Here is a 19,908-nt window from a genome sequence, read left to right as displayed (position 1 = left end):
GTATGAATGCATACAGCTGTAAAAGGGTCGTTCGCGCTAAGAACCTGCCTGGGAGGATCCCACTCTCTCCCGGGTTCGGGCCCTCCCTTCCCTCTGGCCACACCCTTTCTCTCCTCCAGCGGGCCCGCTTGCCACCTCCCCAGCGAAAGCTGCCATTGGTCCCTTGGCCGGCCTATCGGAGGCGGCAGGGGCTTCACCTGGCTTCGCCTCGCCTAACAAACAAACCAACGGAGGCGAGCCAGAGACCATTCGGGCCGCTTCCCGCCGCCCCCCTCACCCCGCCACTCTTCCCTCCCTACACACACACACACACACACACACACACACATACACACACACACACACACACACACACACACACACACACACACACACCCCGCCCCTCATACATATACACACGCCCACTCCACTCTGCAGCCCCCGTCTCGCCCCCCAACTCGACGCCCCGCCCCTCCCCGCCCACTTCAGCCAATAGGAGAGCAGGGTCCCGCTCTCCCCCTTCTTTCCCCTCCCCGACCCGGGACAGCTCCCGCCCCTTCGAGCCCTTTGCAGCAACCAGCTCGGGCCGGCGTGACTGGGGAGCCCCACCTCCTTCCGCCGTTTCCCGGGCCTCGGTTGGCCAGGATAGCTAGTACTGGGCGGGGGGAGGGGGGGGCCGGGGACCGGGGCCCGCCCCTCCGTCACTCGCTTTACTTTCACACACTTACACACTTGCACACTCACACACACACTTGAACACACGCCCTGACACCGACACACATATACACATATACATACATACATACATACATATACGCCTCCGCGGGAGGCGGCAGCGGTGGCAGCAGCGGCGCTCGAGCTCCTCTGCCTGAGTGGCTGGAGCCGCCGCCGCCACCGCCGCGTGAGTCCGCGGTCACGTGTTGTTTTGCCTGCTGCCTAGCTCTGTGTGTAGTGGGCGGGGGAGGGGGTGAGACGTGCGGCGGGAGCGACCCTTCTCCCCTCGTCCTCCTCCCCCCCCCCCGCCCCCTCCGCCCCGCCGGGCCCCTTAAAAGGAGCCCGCAGCCCCATGGCGAGTTACTCCGCCGCTGGGGAGCGAGGGGTACGGAGGTGGCGGCTGGAGCCCGAGACTGAGGCTGAGAAGGAGACGTCAGCCCTAGTGCCCGGTGGCAGTGGGAGCGGGAGCGGCAACAGCAGCAGCAGCACCATCACCATCACTAGCAGGAGAAGCAGAAGCAGCGGCGGCGGCTCCGGCTCGAGCTTCGGCGGCTCCAGTTCGGGCTCCGGCTCGGGCTCCGGTTCGGGCTCCGGCTCGGGCTCCGGTTCGGGCTCCGGTTCGGGCTCCGGCTCGGGCTCCGGCTCGGGCTCCGGTTCGGGCTCCGGCTCGGGCTCCGATTCCGTTTTGGGCTCCGGCTCCTCTTCAGGCAGCGGCATCGGCAGCGGGGGCAGCAGAGGCATTGGCGGGATGTGGAGGGGCGCAGAGGACGGCGCCCGCTGCTGCTCCCCGGATCGCGGGGACCCGGGCCTAATGCAACTCTTGCAGGCGGCTGGAGACGATGTCCGCAAATGCGGCTACCTGCGGAAGCAGAAGCACGGCCACAAGCGCTACTTCGTGCTGCGATCGGCCAGCCGCCTGGCCCCGGCGCGCCTCGAGTACTACGAGAGCGAGAAGAAGTTCCGCAGCAGCCTCCGCGCCGCTGCCGCCGCCGCCGCCGCCGCCGCCGCCGCCGCGGCTGGCCCCTCCGCGGGCGCCTCCGCGGGCGCGCCCCCCGCCGTGCCGCCCAAGCGCGTTATCCCCCTGTACCAATGCTTCACGGTGAGCCGCCGCGCCGATGCCAAGCACCGCCACCTCATCGCCCTTTACACTAAGGACGACTACTTCGCCATGGTGGCCGAGAGTGAGCAGGAGCAGGAGAGCTGGTACCAAGCGCTGAGTCTTCTGATGGGGCAGAGCAAGACACGCAGCTCTGGCACCGGGGACGGTGAAGACGGCACCAGCGGCGGAGACGGCGCGGCCACAGACGAGGGGGGTGCGGTCGGCGGCGGCGGTGCCCGACCCGCGGTAGGTGAGGAGGTAGACGACGAGGGAACCTTCAAGGAGGTGTGGCAGGTGCAGGTGAAACCCAAGGGGCTGGGCCAGAGCAAGAACCTGAGCGGCATCTATCGCCTGTGCCTGTCCAGCAAGGAGGTACACCTGGTGCGCCTGAACGCAGAGGTGCCCACCGTGCAGCTGCAGCTGCTCAGCATCCGCCGATGTGGCCACTCCGAGCACTTCTTCTTTCTCGAGGTGGGCAGGTCGTCATCCATCGGACCCGGGGAGATCTGGATGCAGGTGGACGACTCAGTGGTGGCTCAACATATGCATGAGACCTTTCTGGAAACCATGAAAGCCCTCAAGGCCTTTGCTGATTTCAGGCCCCGGAGCAAGAGTCAGTCGTCCTGCACCAACCCCATCTCTTTCCTCTCCACCAGGAGGCACCTGGGCTACCTGCAGCCCTGCCTGGGTATGTCCCGCAGGTCCCGCACCGACAGTATGGCCAGCACCCCGTCCTCCTGCAAGAGCAACACCTACCGATTCCGTACCTCCAGCGAAGGTGAAGGCACCATGGACAGACCTTTCAGAACGGTCACTGGAAACCTGATGCAGCTGAACCCTGGCCGAATGAACATGGCCCGACCCGAAGGTGGCAGGTACGTTCGTAAGGCGCTCAATGCTTGCTGTCATGCTCGCTCTGCCTCCCTGCCGGTGTCTCCCTTTCCCTCCGGGACCAGCCCAGCCCCAGATACCTTGGCCAGGCCCTCGACCTCTATGTGTGGGTCCGCGGGTGATGGAAGCTTTGTCTCCTCTGATGAATACGGAGCCAGCCCTGGAGACATGAGGTATTTCCGAGTGAGAAGCAACACCCCGGATTCCCTGGGAAACACACCACCCATCCGAGAAGAGCACTGTTTCAATGAGTACATGTCCATGAATAAACAGCGCGCAAAGGAAAGTGCCAGTGGCGATCATATGGAAGCTGAAAAGTACTTTAAGAAAAAAACTTTTTCCCTGCCTAAGCCAGCAGCTTTAGTAACCATGCAACAAAAAACAACACAAACTACTCCTTTCGATGAGGATTCTGCTGGAAATCCCAGGCTGTTATTTTCTTCTGAGTCGTCACGATCAAGAGAGACCCCCAAATTGGAATACGGTGAGAATGGGTCCAACCGGAACCAAAGGAGAAACAAAGCTGAGGATGAAGGCTACATGCCCATGATGCCAGGAGTTGCTGCTTCTCTCAAAAACAACAGTGATTACTTGCCTATGGCTCCTAAAAGTGCTTCTGCTTCAAAACCCAACAGTTCTTGGTCGTCCTCTCAAAAGGACTCTCGAGGATACATGATGATGTTCCCAAGAGCTAGCCTGTCACCTGGCCGAAATTCTCGTGGAAGGTTCACTTCTAAGGGAGCAAGTAATAAAGATGATGATAATGAATACATGGATATGTCCCCCAGGAATCCTATAGCTCCAAAGCAGTCCCATGAGGCAAATTCTCTTCACCCTCCCTCTTTCTCCAAAAGTCTGAGTTCGCTTTTCTCTCTGCCAAAAAGTTTCAGGACTATTACAGAACAGAGCGACGACAGCGACTATGTCCCGATGGCATCACCTGGAAGACTCTTAAGCACGGTCTCTGAAAATGTGCCAAGGGTTAACACTGAAGCCTTGCCACCTAAGGACATTTCTAAAGCTCCAGCTTTAAAAGGTTCAGACGGGGGATTCCCACAGAGGAAGGCTGCAAGACCTACCAAACTTCTTCTTGGCACAAGAGGAAGCAGTATTCCAAGAATATATGAGCGTGCCATCGAAGGGGACAGCCCTGGTGAGTACATCAACATTGACTTTAGCAGAAAAGCAGGCAATACATCATATTCCCTCTCTGCTGAATGCTCCCCATCTTCATTCGGCTCAAGCAGTGACCACACACAGTCACCTTTTTCTGATTACATGAGTTTTGCTCTTGATGTTAACTCACCAAAAGCTGCAAAGGAGCTAGCCAATTCCTTAACAATTTCAGGTTCCAATCTCCCTCGAAACCAGCTAACTGTGGACTGTGCTAGACGACCACTTGGTGCTGCTGCCCGCGTTAGTACCCCAACTAATGGGGATGATGATTACACTGAAATGACTTTCAACCCAGCAGGAACAACAACTGTGCCTTTTGCTGCCCAAAGCAACGATCCTGTCAAAATTGATAGCCCTTCTTCTGCTGTAAATCGACTTCGTATTGCCGACACATCTCCTGAGGGCAGCACTTTCTCCCTTCCTGATATCAGTCCTGAACCATCAGTTGTTCCGATGGTGGTCAGAGCCGACCCACAAGGCAGAAGACGCCACAGTTCTGAAACTTTCTCTGCTGCGGGAGCTGTGGCCACACCTTCATCTCTCTTTTCTGATAGCAGAAGGCAGAGTTCTGCATCCTTTGACAGCATCTGGTTCAAATCCGGTCAAGGTGCTTCTGATTCTGAGGAGATGAAGATGTCCAGGGTCACTTCAGCTGGCTTTCAGAATGGCCTCAACTACATCGCCCTGAATTTACGTGATGCTGCTGCTAACAGTGAGGCCAGTTCAGCTGCTCCAAATTCTCAGCGGGAGAATGGTGCTTCAGCTCTGGACAGTGGCACTTACGTAAGCATTGACTTCTCCAAAGGTGATATCTTCAAGTGTACTTCTGCAAAAAAAGGTTTGTGACTTTTGAATTATTTTTGTGGGAGTAGTCACAGTAGTATTTGGCAATTTTATTATTATGTTTATATGAGAGTAGAGGTAGTTAGCCTATCTCTGAAATTTTTGGGGTATACGAGCTATACTGGTGATTTTTGCCATTAAGAGGTTGAATTCAGGTTTGATTATTCATTTACCAGCTTGTAATCTATTAAGATTTCTATTTTAACTTAAAATAATATTAGAATATGAAGCTATATGATTGTACCTTATTTTAAGTAGTTAAAACTCAGAGTCACGGTGTTTTCTTGCATTTTCTTACTATTATGTGCAAAAAAAAATCAAAGTTATAGAAACTTCGGTTTTAAAATGCTAAATTCTGTGTTTTTCAATTGATATTCGTGTTTCAAGTATTTGGAAGGATTTAATAAGGCTTAATATTATTGAGCAGTAATCAATTGTGAATTTAGCACAGTGTCTGGGACCTGGTAGGCATTTAAGAAATACTGATTGATTGATTAATTATTGATTTTGGTGGCTAACCTCTCATTTGAAAGATTCATGATGACAAGTGATTGTTCTATTTTCTCCTGTGGCATATAAATACAGTAAAATCCTAATTATTGTCGTTGGGAGAGGAGGAAATGTGGGTAATCAGGTAATCAATTTTATTTTTCTGCTGTGGAATGTGTTTTTTATACAGGACTGGGAGTCAGAAGCCCTGAGGGGCTTTTGTTTTATTTTTTTTATCTTTTACAATTCTTTCTTTGCCAGTATTTAGTGGTGTGATTTTGGGAAAGTGACACAACTACTGTGTTCCTCAGTTGCCTTATCTGTGTAAGTGTTGATTCCCACCCCCCCCCCCAATCTGTCTCAGATATGTGGATCAAATCAGATGTGAATACTATTTGAAAAGTTAAAACAGTATAAACCTTATATGTCAGTGGTCTTATGACCGAATATATAGAGAGGTCATCTGGGAATTAGCTTCAAACAAAATAATGAAGCTGCACTGGAAAGATCTTACTCAGGTTTTCTGGTTTTCCCATCCTGACCTCCTAGCTCAGCACACTCCGTGCTTGCTGGCAATAGATTACTCTTCTCCCAGGCATTAGTCTATGAACTGTTCTCTTTGGCTCATCCTGCAAGAGGAAAGATGGTTAAGGGTTTAGATTTCAAAAGGCTTCCCTGCAGGCTGCATGTAAAGTAAATAGAAGGGAGTAGGAGATGTTGAGACGTCAATAGAGCAGAGAAGGCAGCATCAAACTTGAAAGCCTGACTTGCTAGTGGATCAATGTGGATAATTGGAAAAAGGCTTGTGTTCTCTTCAGTGTTAAAACATCACAATCTGTCACTTAATAGGTGATATGATAGGCATATACGCATATATTCATACACACATTTACAAATACATATATTGCTTTAAAGTTTATAAGGCACCATACATAAATTATCTCACTTATTCCTCACAATAACTCTTGGAGTTAGTTGCTCAAGGTAAGATCACATAGGCTTAAAGGCATCTTAGAGATTATTTAGTCCAACCACTTCACCTGACAGATGGGGCAACCGAGGTCCAGACACGTAATGATTTGCCCAACCCTGAAAGGGTAGTAAATAATAGAGCCACTATTTGAATCCAGGTCCTCTGATCCTAATCTAATGTTCTTTCCACTGGACCACTCTATATTATTTCCCCCATTTTACAGATGAGGAGACAGACTGAGAGACTTTAAGGAGCTTGCCTGTGGTCACTCAGCTAGTAAGTCTCAGGTGGGATTGGAGCCAAAATCTCTCTTGACCCCATCTGGCACTCTTTGTACTATGCCACATTATCAAGATATGATTTTTCAAGTAGCTTTCGTTCTCTTCCTTTCTCTCATTTACAAAATTTTTTAAAGAGGGGGAATGGATGAAATCCAGCAGTTTTTATAACAGAAAGCCCCTTTGCTTATGGTTTTAGCTTTGTTTGACTTGTGGTATGCTCTTGTGATTAGTACTGTTTGGTCAGGTAGAACATGTTAGGTTCTGAAGACACGCACTTCTTTTTTTTTTAGGTACATCTAGCATGGGTGCTTTCCCCCTACGCATATAATTCAAGGAAACTAGTGTGTACAAAGCAGATGTATGAAACCAGATCAATTAAAGGGTGATACTTAGCATGGCAAAATAATCTCTAGTAAATCAAAGGATTTGGGGCAGGGCTTTTCAGGTAGATTTTAAATGGTTTTGATTTGAACAAAATTTCTTGGATATCCAGTTTTTGTAAACAGCAAGAGACTTGTTGTCAAGAGACAGTTTGAAAATCTTTGCAATTCCAGTGGTATACCACTGGATTTCTCACTGAAACACTTGTGGAAGGATTTCATATTTAAGTCTTCCTGTTCCCTACCAGTTCTCTGACATCCCCAGATTCACCTGTTGAAGAAAAGGTCACTGAGCAGAAGTTTGGAGGCAATGTTTACTGACTGTCACCCACAGATTTTTTTTCTTTTTTAATGAAATGCATTTTTCTGACTGAGAAAAATCTGAACTTGGTCATCAGAGGATAAAAATGAGGAGGCTCACAATGGTACTCATGTTGCAGCTTCAACAGATTTCACAGAAGCATAGAATCTGAGTTGGAAGGAACCTCAGAGGCCACCTGGTCTAGCCTGTATTTGAAGTAGTCCTTCTAAATGATACCCACCAAGTGGTCATCTGACCTTGGCTAGAACAAACACCTCTGTTGATGGGAAACCTCCCGTCTCAGGGGAGAATGGAAAAATGAACACAAACTCTGGAGTCAGTGGATATGGGTTCAAACCCCATCTCCGATGTTTAGTAGGTGTGTGATCTTGGGCAGTCATATCACTTCCCTGGGCCTCAGTTTCCTCATCTGTAAAGCAACATGGTGGAGCTAGCTGTCATCTGAGATTCCTTGCAGCCCTAGATTTAGGCTCCTTTAGGCAGGCAGGCCTTTGCATTGGGGTCTAGGTGGTAGGTTGGGGTTTTTTCCCTTCCCCTTCTATCAAGCTTAAATTTGCCTCTTTTAAGTTTCTGTGCATTTTTTTCCTCAGTTCTCCCCTCTAAGGTGAGGCAAAACAAATCTAATTGTCTTCCATATTGAAAACAGCTATCAGTTTCCTCAACTGAGCCTCATATGGCATAGATTTAAAGCCTTTTACTCTTGTGGTTTTCTTCTTATGCACCAGTTCATCAATATCCTTCCTAAAATGTAGTACCCAGAGGTAAACCGTATGTGGTCTAGCCAGGGTGGAGTATAGAATACTCATTTGTCCAGACCTGGACACTATTCTTCTGTAATGCAGTTCAAATTTTCATTAGCTCTCTATGTTGCCATAGCTGGCCACACCTTTTTATACTTTTGAGGTTGTTTGTTTGTTTTTTTTTTTGTAATCTAAATTCATTTATCTAAATTAAATGGCATCTTCTTGTAAATCCACAAGATTTACAAGATATGTGGATTGTGTTTCATGTCAAAGTGATTGGTTTTGATGAAGTGAATGCAAACTCACATTTTCCATAGGTTCCTCATAGCTCAAATCTATAGCATTAATACTCTCTCAGGGTGAAGAGGTGACCCTGGCTGGTGTTTCAGTGGAGAACAAGGTTTTGGCAGGTTCTAGTTCGTTGGAAGGTGACAGATACGGGTTTGGTGACCGACTAAGATGTCTGTCAGAGGATTTACCTAGGCAAGGTCAGAGGTGCATCACTCTAGGTTGGCCTCAGGGTAGTGAAGTTTCAGAGGGGGTCACAATTTGCTTCAGTGGAGGGACCTCTATGCCAACAAAAGCCTGGAGCCATCCAAGTACACAGCACTTTAACAAAGTTTTTCTCCCTGTGAGCTATGAGGCTCAAGGGTTACCCCATTTTATAGAAGAGGAAATTTGACATATAGAAGGGTTAAGTGACTTGCCTAACTAGTAAATCATTACAGCTGAGATTCAGACCCAGGTCTCCTACCTCCTCAAGTCCAGCATTCTGTGCAAAATGCCACAGGATTGGGGGTGAGGGTGGGGAGATTTGATGCATGAAATTACTTTAGATTTTTGTGCAAATGAATGTGATAACAATGTTGATTGTATAAATTGTAAACGTAGTGATATACTGGTTGAAATTGAGCTTTAAGAAGCATTTTTATTATCAGGGAATCCAAATGAAAACATTCTTAATTACCATCCATAGGTGAAGAGTATTAAAGATCTTAGGCAGCAAAAGTACAGAATCACAATTTTCACTCAACTTCTTTTTCTCAGTCTTTCTGGCCATTTACAATGGCACCAGAATCGTGCTCTCACTCTCTGTATAATCTTAGGCCAATCACTTCCCCTCTTCCTGAGCCTCAGGTGCCTCAATGAAAAGATTGAAGTAGCCGGCCTCCCGGTCACTTCCATTTCTAACTAAACCTGTGAGAAGAAGAGAAGAAAAAAACCCCAAACTATAGCCATTAAACCAAGACAAATCTTGGTGTTAAGTTTGTCAAATGTGCATTTTGATTTCTTTTTCTAGGATATTTTAACCTAAACCTGAACTAAAATTCCCTCATAGCCAAAGTCACACTTTCTAATTTGTTTTATTTATGTCAAATGGATACTTAAGCATTTTAAATTGTTTTGCATGATCTGTTTATAATCACAACCTTAAAAGGCAAATTGTGTGTGTGAAGTATTGAGAATGATGTTCTTGGGTAGCTGATGGGAATAAGCCTCGTTGCTTTTGTAGTCAACTGTTAAAAAAATCACTCCTCACAGCCTTTTTAAAATGTTTGAAAAATATTTAAAAAATAAATTGTATGCATATTAAAATTTTCTGCATATTTGGAAGAATCTTCATGGAGGATTTATGGAAGGAAATGGACAACCCTCCTGGATGTGGCTTCACTGGTAGAAGTACTATCCACCTTAGTGAGATCCCGGATCCATCAAAGCCTGAATGAATAATTATCTTTATTTCTTCAAGTCGGCTAAAGAGAGACCTAGAAATATTATCTGGCCTTAATTTTTAAAAACAAAATTTGAGTTAAATGATCCAAAAGCATTTATTATCTTGAGTAGTCTTTTTAACATCTAAAACAAGTAGACTGTAGCTCAAGCACTTGGAAAAATTTCATTTCTGATATGGTTATCTGCACTATTGAACCCACTATTCTTGTGTTTTGAATATTCTGATGTGATATAGAACCAGTAATTTCAAACAATACGGAATAGAAAATTCATCTGCATTTTCCTTCCACATCTGAGGATGATTAAGAGAAGTTATTCCTCTTATGAAGGACAAGAGAACTGACCAGACGAGATGGTAGTGTTTATGATAGGTCTTTGTATATTCCAGAGGATCTCATTAATTTGGGGATTCCTTCCAACTGTGCAGACCATAATCCATCCACACCTACCTGTCCTATACAGTGCCAAAGCCTTCCCTAAATTCACAGTGGATCCACCCAACATGTTGGGGACCTTCTTCATTTTCTCTTGATATTGCAAGGATACTAAAGGAGCACACAGGTTTTCCATTGATTGCCCCTTACTATGTAAAGAGCCCCTCTATTTTTCAGGTCATATATTTCTTTGAAATCCTTGTTTGTAAGATGCTGCAACCTGTTCACATTTACCATCTCAGCTGCCTTTTGGGATCATCTTTCCCCCACTCTTCTTCATGAGATTTACAAACTGCTCTTAGCTGCCGTAGCATTTCCCTTTGCAAAGAAGTCAAATGTTTGCAGACTAAGGCCGCTTTTCAGTTATGTTGGACTCTTCATTACGGCAATGAGTTTTATCAGCTATACCTCTGTCTATAAGCGTAATCAACATCAGTGCCCTTTATTTCATTCCTTTCCCATTTTTCATCAATACCTTGTTTAAATACAAGTTGTTTCAATTGAATGGTGTATCCTTTTCTCATTTTTATTTTTCTAGTTTATTTAAATTTTGATATTTGCTTTAACAAGCCAGTAGTCTGACTTTTCACCGTCAACTGATTCAGTGATGACTCTCACATACGTAACAAGTTACTTCCTGTCTATTAAATATAATCAATTTCTTTTGTGTGTATGTGTGATTCAGTGTCCACTATTTTCTGATTCTTTTTCATAAAAAAAAGCATTTATGAGATACAGGTGTGAAGCTTGTGTCATCTGTGAGCCTTTGACCATTCTTATTACTTCCTCCTGAACCTTATTAACATCATGTTTTTTTTTTTTCCCCCAACCTTACTTACCCCACCCCCAAGTCTTTGTATTGGAGGGGAAAAGTAAGATCTCTAAAATCAACATTTTAGCCAATAAAATGTCAGATATAAAGTGGCATTATTTAGTATTTGATTTAAAAAGTGGTTCATTACATTAGCCTGGCTAATGAAATTTTGTACAGGTCAAATCCTGTTATAGCAGAGTATAATGGCAGTGTCAAACTGCTTTCTCCATGCTAGATTTATTCACTAGAAATATCAATACGACAAAGTCTCAATGTAGCAAAGATTCTAAGCTTCAGATTGATGGCCTATTAATTTCAGACTATAGTCCATAAAACAAAATAATTTTGACAGGCTCTTTATTGTGAGGTATTTGAGTTTCAGCCATTTTAAAAGAGTACTTCACCTTTTTAAGAATACTTGTGGTAAAACCCAGTTGTTCACAATTGTTCCAGGGGAAAGATTTGAGCTAGTTCCCCCTGCCCCTCCCAAAAAAACATTTACTTTGTAGTAAAAAAATATAGTTCCTGACAAGTGTTTGAAAATTTTTATGGTCAGCCATTGTAAAACATTCACTTCAACCTCAGGATCGGGTACTAGTCAGACTCTCCTGAATGCCAGGTATTGGAGCATTGACACTCCCTGCCTGGTCCATGCACACCTTGTTGCCTGAAGCAACAGTTTTCTTTGAGGAAGCTTCTTCAGGAAAATCCAGACTGTGTGCCCTTACCCAAGGCATCTGTCAAGGTGCTTTTTACCAAATTAAGAGGATTCTGAGGAAGGCTGGCATAAGATGGATGTTCCCCAGTTTGTGGGGGCAGTGGGAGACCCACAGTCTCTCATGTATCAGAAGATACCAGCTACGGGGAAAGAGAGGTTCATTAACCTAAATCCCCTTCCTTTTTTTTTTTTTTTTTTTTGAGGATGTGTAAATAAAGGAATCATACACTGCTCCTAGAAACTGGGAGTCACTCTCATTTGCCCAGGGATCTTTGTCTAGTTGGACTTCCCTGTGTTGCTATAGTGATAAGAGCAGACATTTAGTGCTTTAACGTTTGCAGAATGCTTTACATTTTTTATTTGATCTTCACAACAGTGCCGTGAGGTAGGCACTACAAGGTATCACCACTATTTCTCAAATGAAGAAATGGAGCCTTGGGCAAGTTAAATGATTTTTCCATGGTCATGTAGCTAGTACCAAAATCAGCATTTGAACCCAGGATCTGACTCAGGGCCTAGCACTCTTTCCACTACTACACAGGTTAAGATTTGGCAGTGAGGTACAGAGGCTTTCACAGCCTTCCTAAAGTATCCTAAGGACAGACCCAAAAGCTGTGTCTTCTTGCAGGAGCTAGCTGTATAAAATTTCCTTTTCTACTTCCATGAAGCAACCAACATTTATTTTTTAACAGAAATACTCTAGAACTGTTGGCCTAGATGGGCAGAGATTCTCCCACCAGGGTCCATTGGGGTGGGGAAGAGGGTCAAGAAAAGCCCTCAGCAAAGCTCATTATAGTAACTATAGTTGCTATGCTATGCTATGCTATACTACACTAGTGAGTAGGAAGAGAATTAAGATGTAGCAAGAAGCACATGTAGACCAAGACTTAGTGATTGCTGTTACATTGCTGACTTCAATCCTGCAATCCAGGCCACTGGAAATGTTTTTGTTATAATGGAAAAGGACCTGGTGGAGGGGGCAAAGGAAGCCCAATACTGTACTTCCTTCACAGCAACATGTTTCACTCTAAAGGGATCACCTGAGAACCATTACCAGTTAGGCTTTTAATGTAGCAAAGGTATTTGACCTATAGTGGAGCTGAGAGCTTTAATGTTAGCTTGTGAAAGAGGACTTTCTTTTTCCTCTCTGCTGAGTGTGGCTAATTGGGTCCGTCTAGAGACTTTCAAGAGGAAAGTAAGTAAAATGGAAGTCAGTAGACTATAGTAAACAAGGATGTCCATAACTCAAGTCACTTTGTTCCCAATTATTGTAACCAAGTTTTCAAGGCTTATTATCACAAATGCTTGGTTAGCTAATAATATTCCTTGTTGGGTTTTGAGATGTCACACTGCACAATGCAGCTAATGTGAAGGGAACATGCCTGTCTCCTCCCTTTCAGGTTTATCTAATCTGAGGTCAGAGGATGACAGGTAGAAGGAATAAAGGGGTAGAAATATGGAGTCATCAGTGTTTTGAAAAACAAATTTGCTTTTGATGGGCAGGCAAGTAGATTTTGAAAATTAAAACTTGCCCTCTTTGGACAGAATAACTTAGCTTGAAACGGTAGTTTGATGCTTTTATATATCATAAGACCATATAAAAAGAACTCATCAATTATGTTGGCAGTTTTGGAAAACATTTTGTGCAGGACTTGAAACTCACAGTAAGAATTATTCAAATATATGTTGCTATACTCCTTGGTGATTAGGGTCACTTCAAAACTAGACTTGAGCGAAAAGTGTAATTTTTCTTACCCTTTCTGTAGCATTGAAATAAGTAAGTTAGAGAAAATTCAGTTTTGACCAGTAACATTCTATTAGGCTGTCAAAATATATTTGATCAAATTATCAGGATAATGTATGTTCCCTAGGAACTTAAGTGTTCTCCAATAATTCTGCATAGGTTGTGTATGATTCAATTATTTATCTTTCTTTTGAAACATAAAAGAAGCACTTCAGCAATTAGGACTTTAGAAGTTCTTTTATGTGTAGAAAGACGTAAAATTAAGCTAGATCATAAACTCCAGTTTTAGATCCATGGTCTCTTTACAGGCTATGGTTCAACTTCTGGCTTCTAAGTTTGTAAAACTTACAGAAAAATGGGTTAGAAGCTGTAGATTTGGATCCGATAGGAAGAAACACTTCCAATTAAAAACTGTCCAGACGTGGCTTGAGCTGCCTCAAAATGTCCAGCTTGATCCTATTGTGGAAATCTTTAAGCAGGGACTAGATGTCATAGGGGGTAGCTCGGTGGCACTGTAATGGATAGAGCACTGGACCTGCAGTCAGGGAGACCTGAGTTCAAATCCATCCCCAGACACACTACCTGTGTGACCCTGAGAAAGTCACTTAACTCATTTTCCTCATCTGTAAAATAAACTAGAGAAAGAAATGGCAAACCACTCCAGTAACTTTGCCAAGAAATCCCAAAATGGGGTCATGAAGAGTTGAACATAACTGAAAAACAACAATAAAAGATGCTGTGAAGGTAATTCCTGCCTAGGTGTGACTTGATCTATATTACCTCTGGTGTCTCTTCCATCTTCAGGATCCTTTATAGGAATATGCTAATAAGTTGTTTTGGTTATCTTTTGCTGGACAAAGATGTCTGGAAAGGGACCAGTAGTTTCTTAACTTACCTTAGATAGAAAGGCAGACATGTTAGGATAGGTCTCCTCCATTTTCCCCAGACATGGCATAGTGGTTCCTATTTCTCAGTCTTTTACTTTTCCAGAACATGATTTCCATTCTTCTCTCTATAGCCTCCCTGTCCGAGTCATAGCTCAAATCCTGTCTCTTCCGTGAAACATTTTCTAATTGCTCCTGCCAAAACTCATCTCCCCCTTCTCTGAAGTCCTATAATGCTTATTTTCTGTACCTTGTAGTTTAGGGCATAATTATATTCTGCTTGGTGGCAATAGTGTTATTCACAGATGTTGATTTTTTCCTGTTTATTTTTCCAATTAGATTTGTAATTGTGTAGACAGTAGGTAGTCAAATGATAATTGTTTATATTCTTCATAGCTTCGTATAACACAATACAATAATTGTGATCATGATGATTATAATAATGGTAGCTAACATTTCAGGTTTGCCAAGTGCTTTTACATGTGTTATCTCGTTTGATTCTCATAGTTCTTCATGAGGTAAGTGCTATTATTATCCCCATTTTACAGAGGAGAAAACTGTTGCATGGAGATGTTGATTGACTTGCCTAGGGCCACATAACTAGTAAGTCTCTGAGGAAAGATTCGAACTTGGGTAGTTGTGCGCTCACACATAACATTCCATCCACTAGACCATCTAGGTGATGATACCGTACTATTATATAGTGCTTTGCCCTTGTAAAATATTTTCCTTGCAACAACTATGTGAAATAGGAGCATTTGTTTTCCTCATTTTTCCAAATGAGGAAACTGAGGCTTGTAGACTTTAAATGTGTTGTCCAAGATTCTGTGTAAGTAAGCTGAAGTTCAAACCTAGATCTTCTGACTTCGTACACAGTGTTATTTCTGTTGTGCTGTGATGCTGCTACACGGTAGGTGTTCATTAATTATTTGTTGAATGGATGAACAAACAATGACTGACGGCAGTTGAGACTAGCCAAGTTGATAATTACTACGTCTAAGATGGGAACAGTGCATGAGGTGGCCGGGGTTTAAGCACATTACAACTATTTTGGGTATTGGATTATTTCCATTTTGAGTTGGGTTTTTAAATTGACTTTGAATATATCACTGTTATTCATATTCTTAGAATTATTCCTTGTTATTTTTCCTGATGTTTTAAAAATATCATTTTACAAGGTGTGCCAAATTCATGTTATATCCAAGGGCCAATTTTGTATACTGGAAGTTGGGGCAGAAAATTCAGATTCTTTCATGAGATGAGAGAGTCTGACTCTAGGAAGCCCCAAGGTCCAGTGGGAAGAGGAGGGAATTTGAAACCAGAGGATCTGAGTTCCATTTCTGGCTCTGCAACACACTTACTACCTGTGTGACTCTGGTACTCAGTATCCTCAGCTTCAAAATGAGGGACGTGAACTAAGTGAACTTTAAGGTCCCTCCTAGCTCTTGATCTGCGATCCTAGAATACTTGGAGAGCAACACAGATTAAAGATCTGCTTTTTGAAATGTGAGAGCAGAAATGACAAGGGTAAGCTGACACTGCTCTAGCTGTACAGATACGATAAGGTAGAGACTGTGCCCATTTCATCGTTTATGAGAATTACCCCTTGCTAATGCCCAGAAGAATCTTTTCCACCAAAAGAGTTACCTAAAACAGTAGTGTCAGTCAGAGTTAGAAACAGGGGTCATTAATCCATACATAAGGATCCCCTCAGGTCCCATATTGACTTAGTTTTTAAATGTAGGGTTATCTATGTGTTATCATATTTTGATTTATTTTGTTACACCATCCCCAGTGACATTTTCATCTGGTTCTGGCCTGGTGGGCAGTGTCTGTGTGGCAGCTGTATTTGACACCTCTGGCTTAAAGCACTGAAGAGCTAAGTGACTTTCCCAGGGTCATGTAGCCATTATATATCAGGGGCAGGACTTGAACCCAGGTCTGCATGACTTTAAGGCCAGCTTTCTAGACATTATGCCACACTACCTCTGGCATTATTGCTAGAAACGTATTGACACACATCTTATGGTCTCCATACCTTTGGAGAAAGGAGACTTTTAAGTCCTCAGTAACTTTGTCTGTACTTGCTGGAGGAGTAACACTAGTGTTCCTCTTTGAATCCTCAGGGTCCCCAGAATCCTCCAGTGGCTCCTTCCTGCTTCTAGGATAAAATATAAACCTCTCTGTTGTGATATTTAAAGTTCTTCACAGTCTGGTCCCAGACTCGCTTTCCCATCACTCCCTTTCACAGTACTCCCCTTTATATACTTCTCGGCTTTTTAGCCAAGCTCTCTGACATGTCACATTCTACCAACATGCCTTGATACAGGCTGTCCTCCGTTTGCAGAGTTCCCTCTCCTCACCTCCATCTCCATTCATTTCTCTACATTTTATATTAACTTCTCTATGTATATTTCTCCCTCCCTCCACGTGCCAGAATTTATATGCCAGTGCCTGGCACATAGTAGCCACTTAATACATGTCTGTTGAATTTAATAGAAATAGCTTCTTGGCTATTTGTCCAAATGTGTGGAGAGCCCTCGTTATTCCTGATAAAACTGTGGTTAATCCAGAGGTCATTCATTCCAAAGTCTAATACCAATCTATTATTTTTTTCAGCAAATTTATATTTCCCATACACTAAGGCAGGGTTTTAACTTGTGGTCTCCCCTGCTACTCATTATGGCCTATTTGGAAGCCACAGGACTACCTCACACCACAACTAAATCACCAAATGTGTGCTGAGAGGCAAGGGAAAGTTGACATGGGTTGAAACATTTTCTCTATATGATCAATAAAGCAATCTGTGCACAGATAACCAAGAGTTGACTTGTGTTCATCACAGCTTAAGATTGAATTATAGCTAATGTCTGCAGTGAGTTAAAGTAATGAATTGTTTCCGTTTGCTTTCTCATCTTAAAGCTAATTATTTAAGTAATGGCTTCTATCATCTTCAGAGCTCTTATTCTGGGAAAGTATATTTCCTGGCCTTGGATAGCCAGTGGAAATGCATGCTTTGTTCAATGCAAGCATACTTATTTACTATGAACAACGAATTCTCTTGTTGATCCACCTTCATTATAGATGGTATCCAGAATTCATTATTAGTGCCCTACATATCCTTAGCTGTCTTTTTGTTTCCATTTTCAAAATTACATAAAAGCCAACCCTTTCCAACCACGAGGAAAAATAGAGTAGGTTGTTAATATATGAGATCAAAAAGGATCATTGTTATATATCTCTGGTTCTGGTTATATATCCCTGCTTGCTAGGGGCTAGATGTTCAGGGAGTAGACAGGACCTCTGAGAACATTGAGGGTTGCAAACCTCATCCATGTTTTGTTTTTTTTTAGCTAGTCACAAAAATGCTTTCCAACTTCTCCCCTCCCTCCACTAGCTGGCTACCCCAGATCACATCTGGGAGTACCCAAAGGGACCTAAGCTCCACTTCCCTTTCCCAGCTAGATATGGAATCCCCTCTGTACTGTGACTCTGAGATCCACCACCCCATTCCTAATGGTTGTGGGGTGCCCCTGTGGATCACATACCTTGATGTATCCGAAGGACTTTCAGGTCATACCATCAGCCCTACAGTTACATCCTGATGACCTTTGGGCCTTTCTATCAGCCCTGCTACCAAACTACTTCCTCAATCAGAGAGCAAACTCCTTGAGAACAGGGAATGTCTTCTTTTTCTATTTGTATCCCCAGTAGTCCCCAGAGAATCATCAAACAAACTAATTAGGATAATCGATTGCCTCAGCAGAGTAGCAGAATACAAAAGAAGTCCATAAAATTGTCAGCATTTGTATATGACAGTAATACCCAAGAGAAAATAAAAGAAAGAGAAATTCCATATTAACTATAAAATGCACAAAATATCTAGGACTCAGTCTACCAATATATGCAATTACAAAGCCCCCTTTATCAAAGTAAAGGGAAGATATAATTGGAACAATAATTAAACACTAAGTAAGCACTCAATAAATCATTATGATTCATTCTTAAGTAAAGTTAATACTTTGGCAGGGGGAAGAGGTCAGAGCAGGAGGAAACCATACCTGTAATTTCTTTCATATGAGGAACCCCTTCTGTCACTACAGGTTGGCATTTGTTCTGCAAATTATAATTCTAGAGAGTTGTCTGTGGCATTTATAGAATCACATGGCAAGTGTGTGTCAGAGGTGAGACTCCAACCCAGGTCTTTGTGACTCTGAGGATATTATCTCTATCCATTCTGCCATACTTCCTTCCATGTTAGCTTTCAATACATCTGGAATGTCAGACTTTTAGCAGAGATTTGATGTCAAGACTTTTCTCAATTGAGTTTCTCTTTTTGCCCTATCTGCATTGACTTTTGTTCACACAAAACATTTTTAATTTTGTGCAAGCCAAATTATCTGGGTTTTTTTTTCCTTTTAGAGTTGTTTCCATCTCTTGTTTGGTTAGGAACTATCCTCCTTGAACTTTTGGTCTTCCAAATGAATTTTGTTATTTTGTCTAATTCTATATAGTTCTATAAAGTAAACCAATGGTAATGTGATTGGTAGAGCACTAAATGGGTGAAGTAAGTCAGAAAATGTCATTTTTATTATATTGGTGTGGCCCATGCATGAGCAATAAATATTGTTCCAATTATATCTTCCTTTATTTTGGTAAAGGGGGTTTTGTAATTGCATATATATGTTGAGTTTGTCTTGGTAGACTGACTCCTAGATATTTTATGCATTTTATAGTTAGAGTGGAATTTTTCTTTCTATTATTTTCTCTTGGGTATTATTGTCCTATACAAATGCTGATAAATTTTGTAGATTAATTTTGTATCCTGCTATTCTACTGAAGCAATTAATTATCTTAATTAGTTTATTTGATGATTCTCTGGGGTTTTCTAGGTAAACCATCATGTCATTAGCAAATAAGGATAATTTCATCATTTTTCCAACAGTCATAAATTATATCACTTAATGTAGCTTTGTTTCTGACATATATGATTTAACAGAACTTTGTATTCTCTCTGTCCAGTAATTCATTGTAATTTTTTCAGAGTATTAATAAGATGCTACTATATATTTCTAGTTCCCAAACAGCTTTGGGTATCAGTATCTTCCCTGGAAAGGCATATGGGCCTTGGATAAGGAAATTGGCAGGCCCTGAATTCTAATCCTGTTTTGTTTTTTAGGAGATGATACTTTTGACTCCAAGATATATGCTTCTGTTTCTCAGTATAGCTTTTTACTGATGATTATTTATTTCACTTGATTTTGAGTTAATCCTGTTGCATTATTGACAATAAGTTGTGCTGATAACAGACTGATTTCTGAACAAAATCAATAAGCTCAGTACAGAGGCTCATCACCCATAGGTAGACCAGCCACTTGGTGATAGCTCACATTTATAACACACATTCAGATTTTCAAAGAGCTTTGTATCTGTATCTTGTCTGGTCCCAACAGCCCTGTGAAGGTAGGTATTTCTGGCAATAGCAATCCACGAAACAAAGAACAATATGCAAAGCAATTTTTTAAAAAAAGATATAGGGGGAATAAAGTACATTATTTCATTTGAAGATTTCTTAGTAGAAGTGCGCCTCAAAATTTAATAGAAGCATTTTATGATTCAAGCTAAAGTGGCCTGGTGGAACTGTCTTCTTGGCTCATCCTACAAATTGCTAGGGGTACTTTAGTCATATG

At 42.8% G+C, this 19,908-nt stretch overlaps 1 protein-coding gene across 1 annotated transcript in view; it reads left to right on the top strand.

Annotated features, from left to right (window-relative positions):
- The first annotated feature begins 938 nt into the window (after positions 1 to 938).
- Positions 939 to 19,908, top strand: part of IRS4 (insulin receptor substrate 4) — a 33,121-nt gene continuing 14,151 nt past the window's right edge. The window contains exon 1 of the mRNA XM_072626877.1: positions 939 to 4,697. Coding sequence (XP_072482978.1) covers positions 1,046 to 4,697 — 3,652 coding nt within the window. The 5' untranslated portion in view covers positions 939 to 1,045. The remainder of the gene's footprint in view (positions 4,698 to 19,908) is intronic.

This window comes from Notamacropus eugenii, chromosome X (assembly GCF_028372415.1).
Source record: "Notamacropus eugenii isolate mMacEug1 chromosome X, mMacEug1.pri_v2, whole genome shotgun sequence".
Classification (NCBI taxonomy): domain Eukaryota; kingdom Metazoa; phylum Chordata; class Mammalia; order Diprotodontia; family Macropodidae; genus Notamacropus; species Notamacropus eugenii.
The sequence above is the reverse complement of the archived record's forward strand: the minus strand, read 5'-3'. Positions and strand labels throughout refer to the sequence as shown.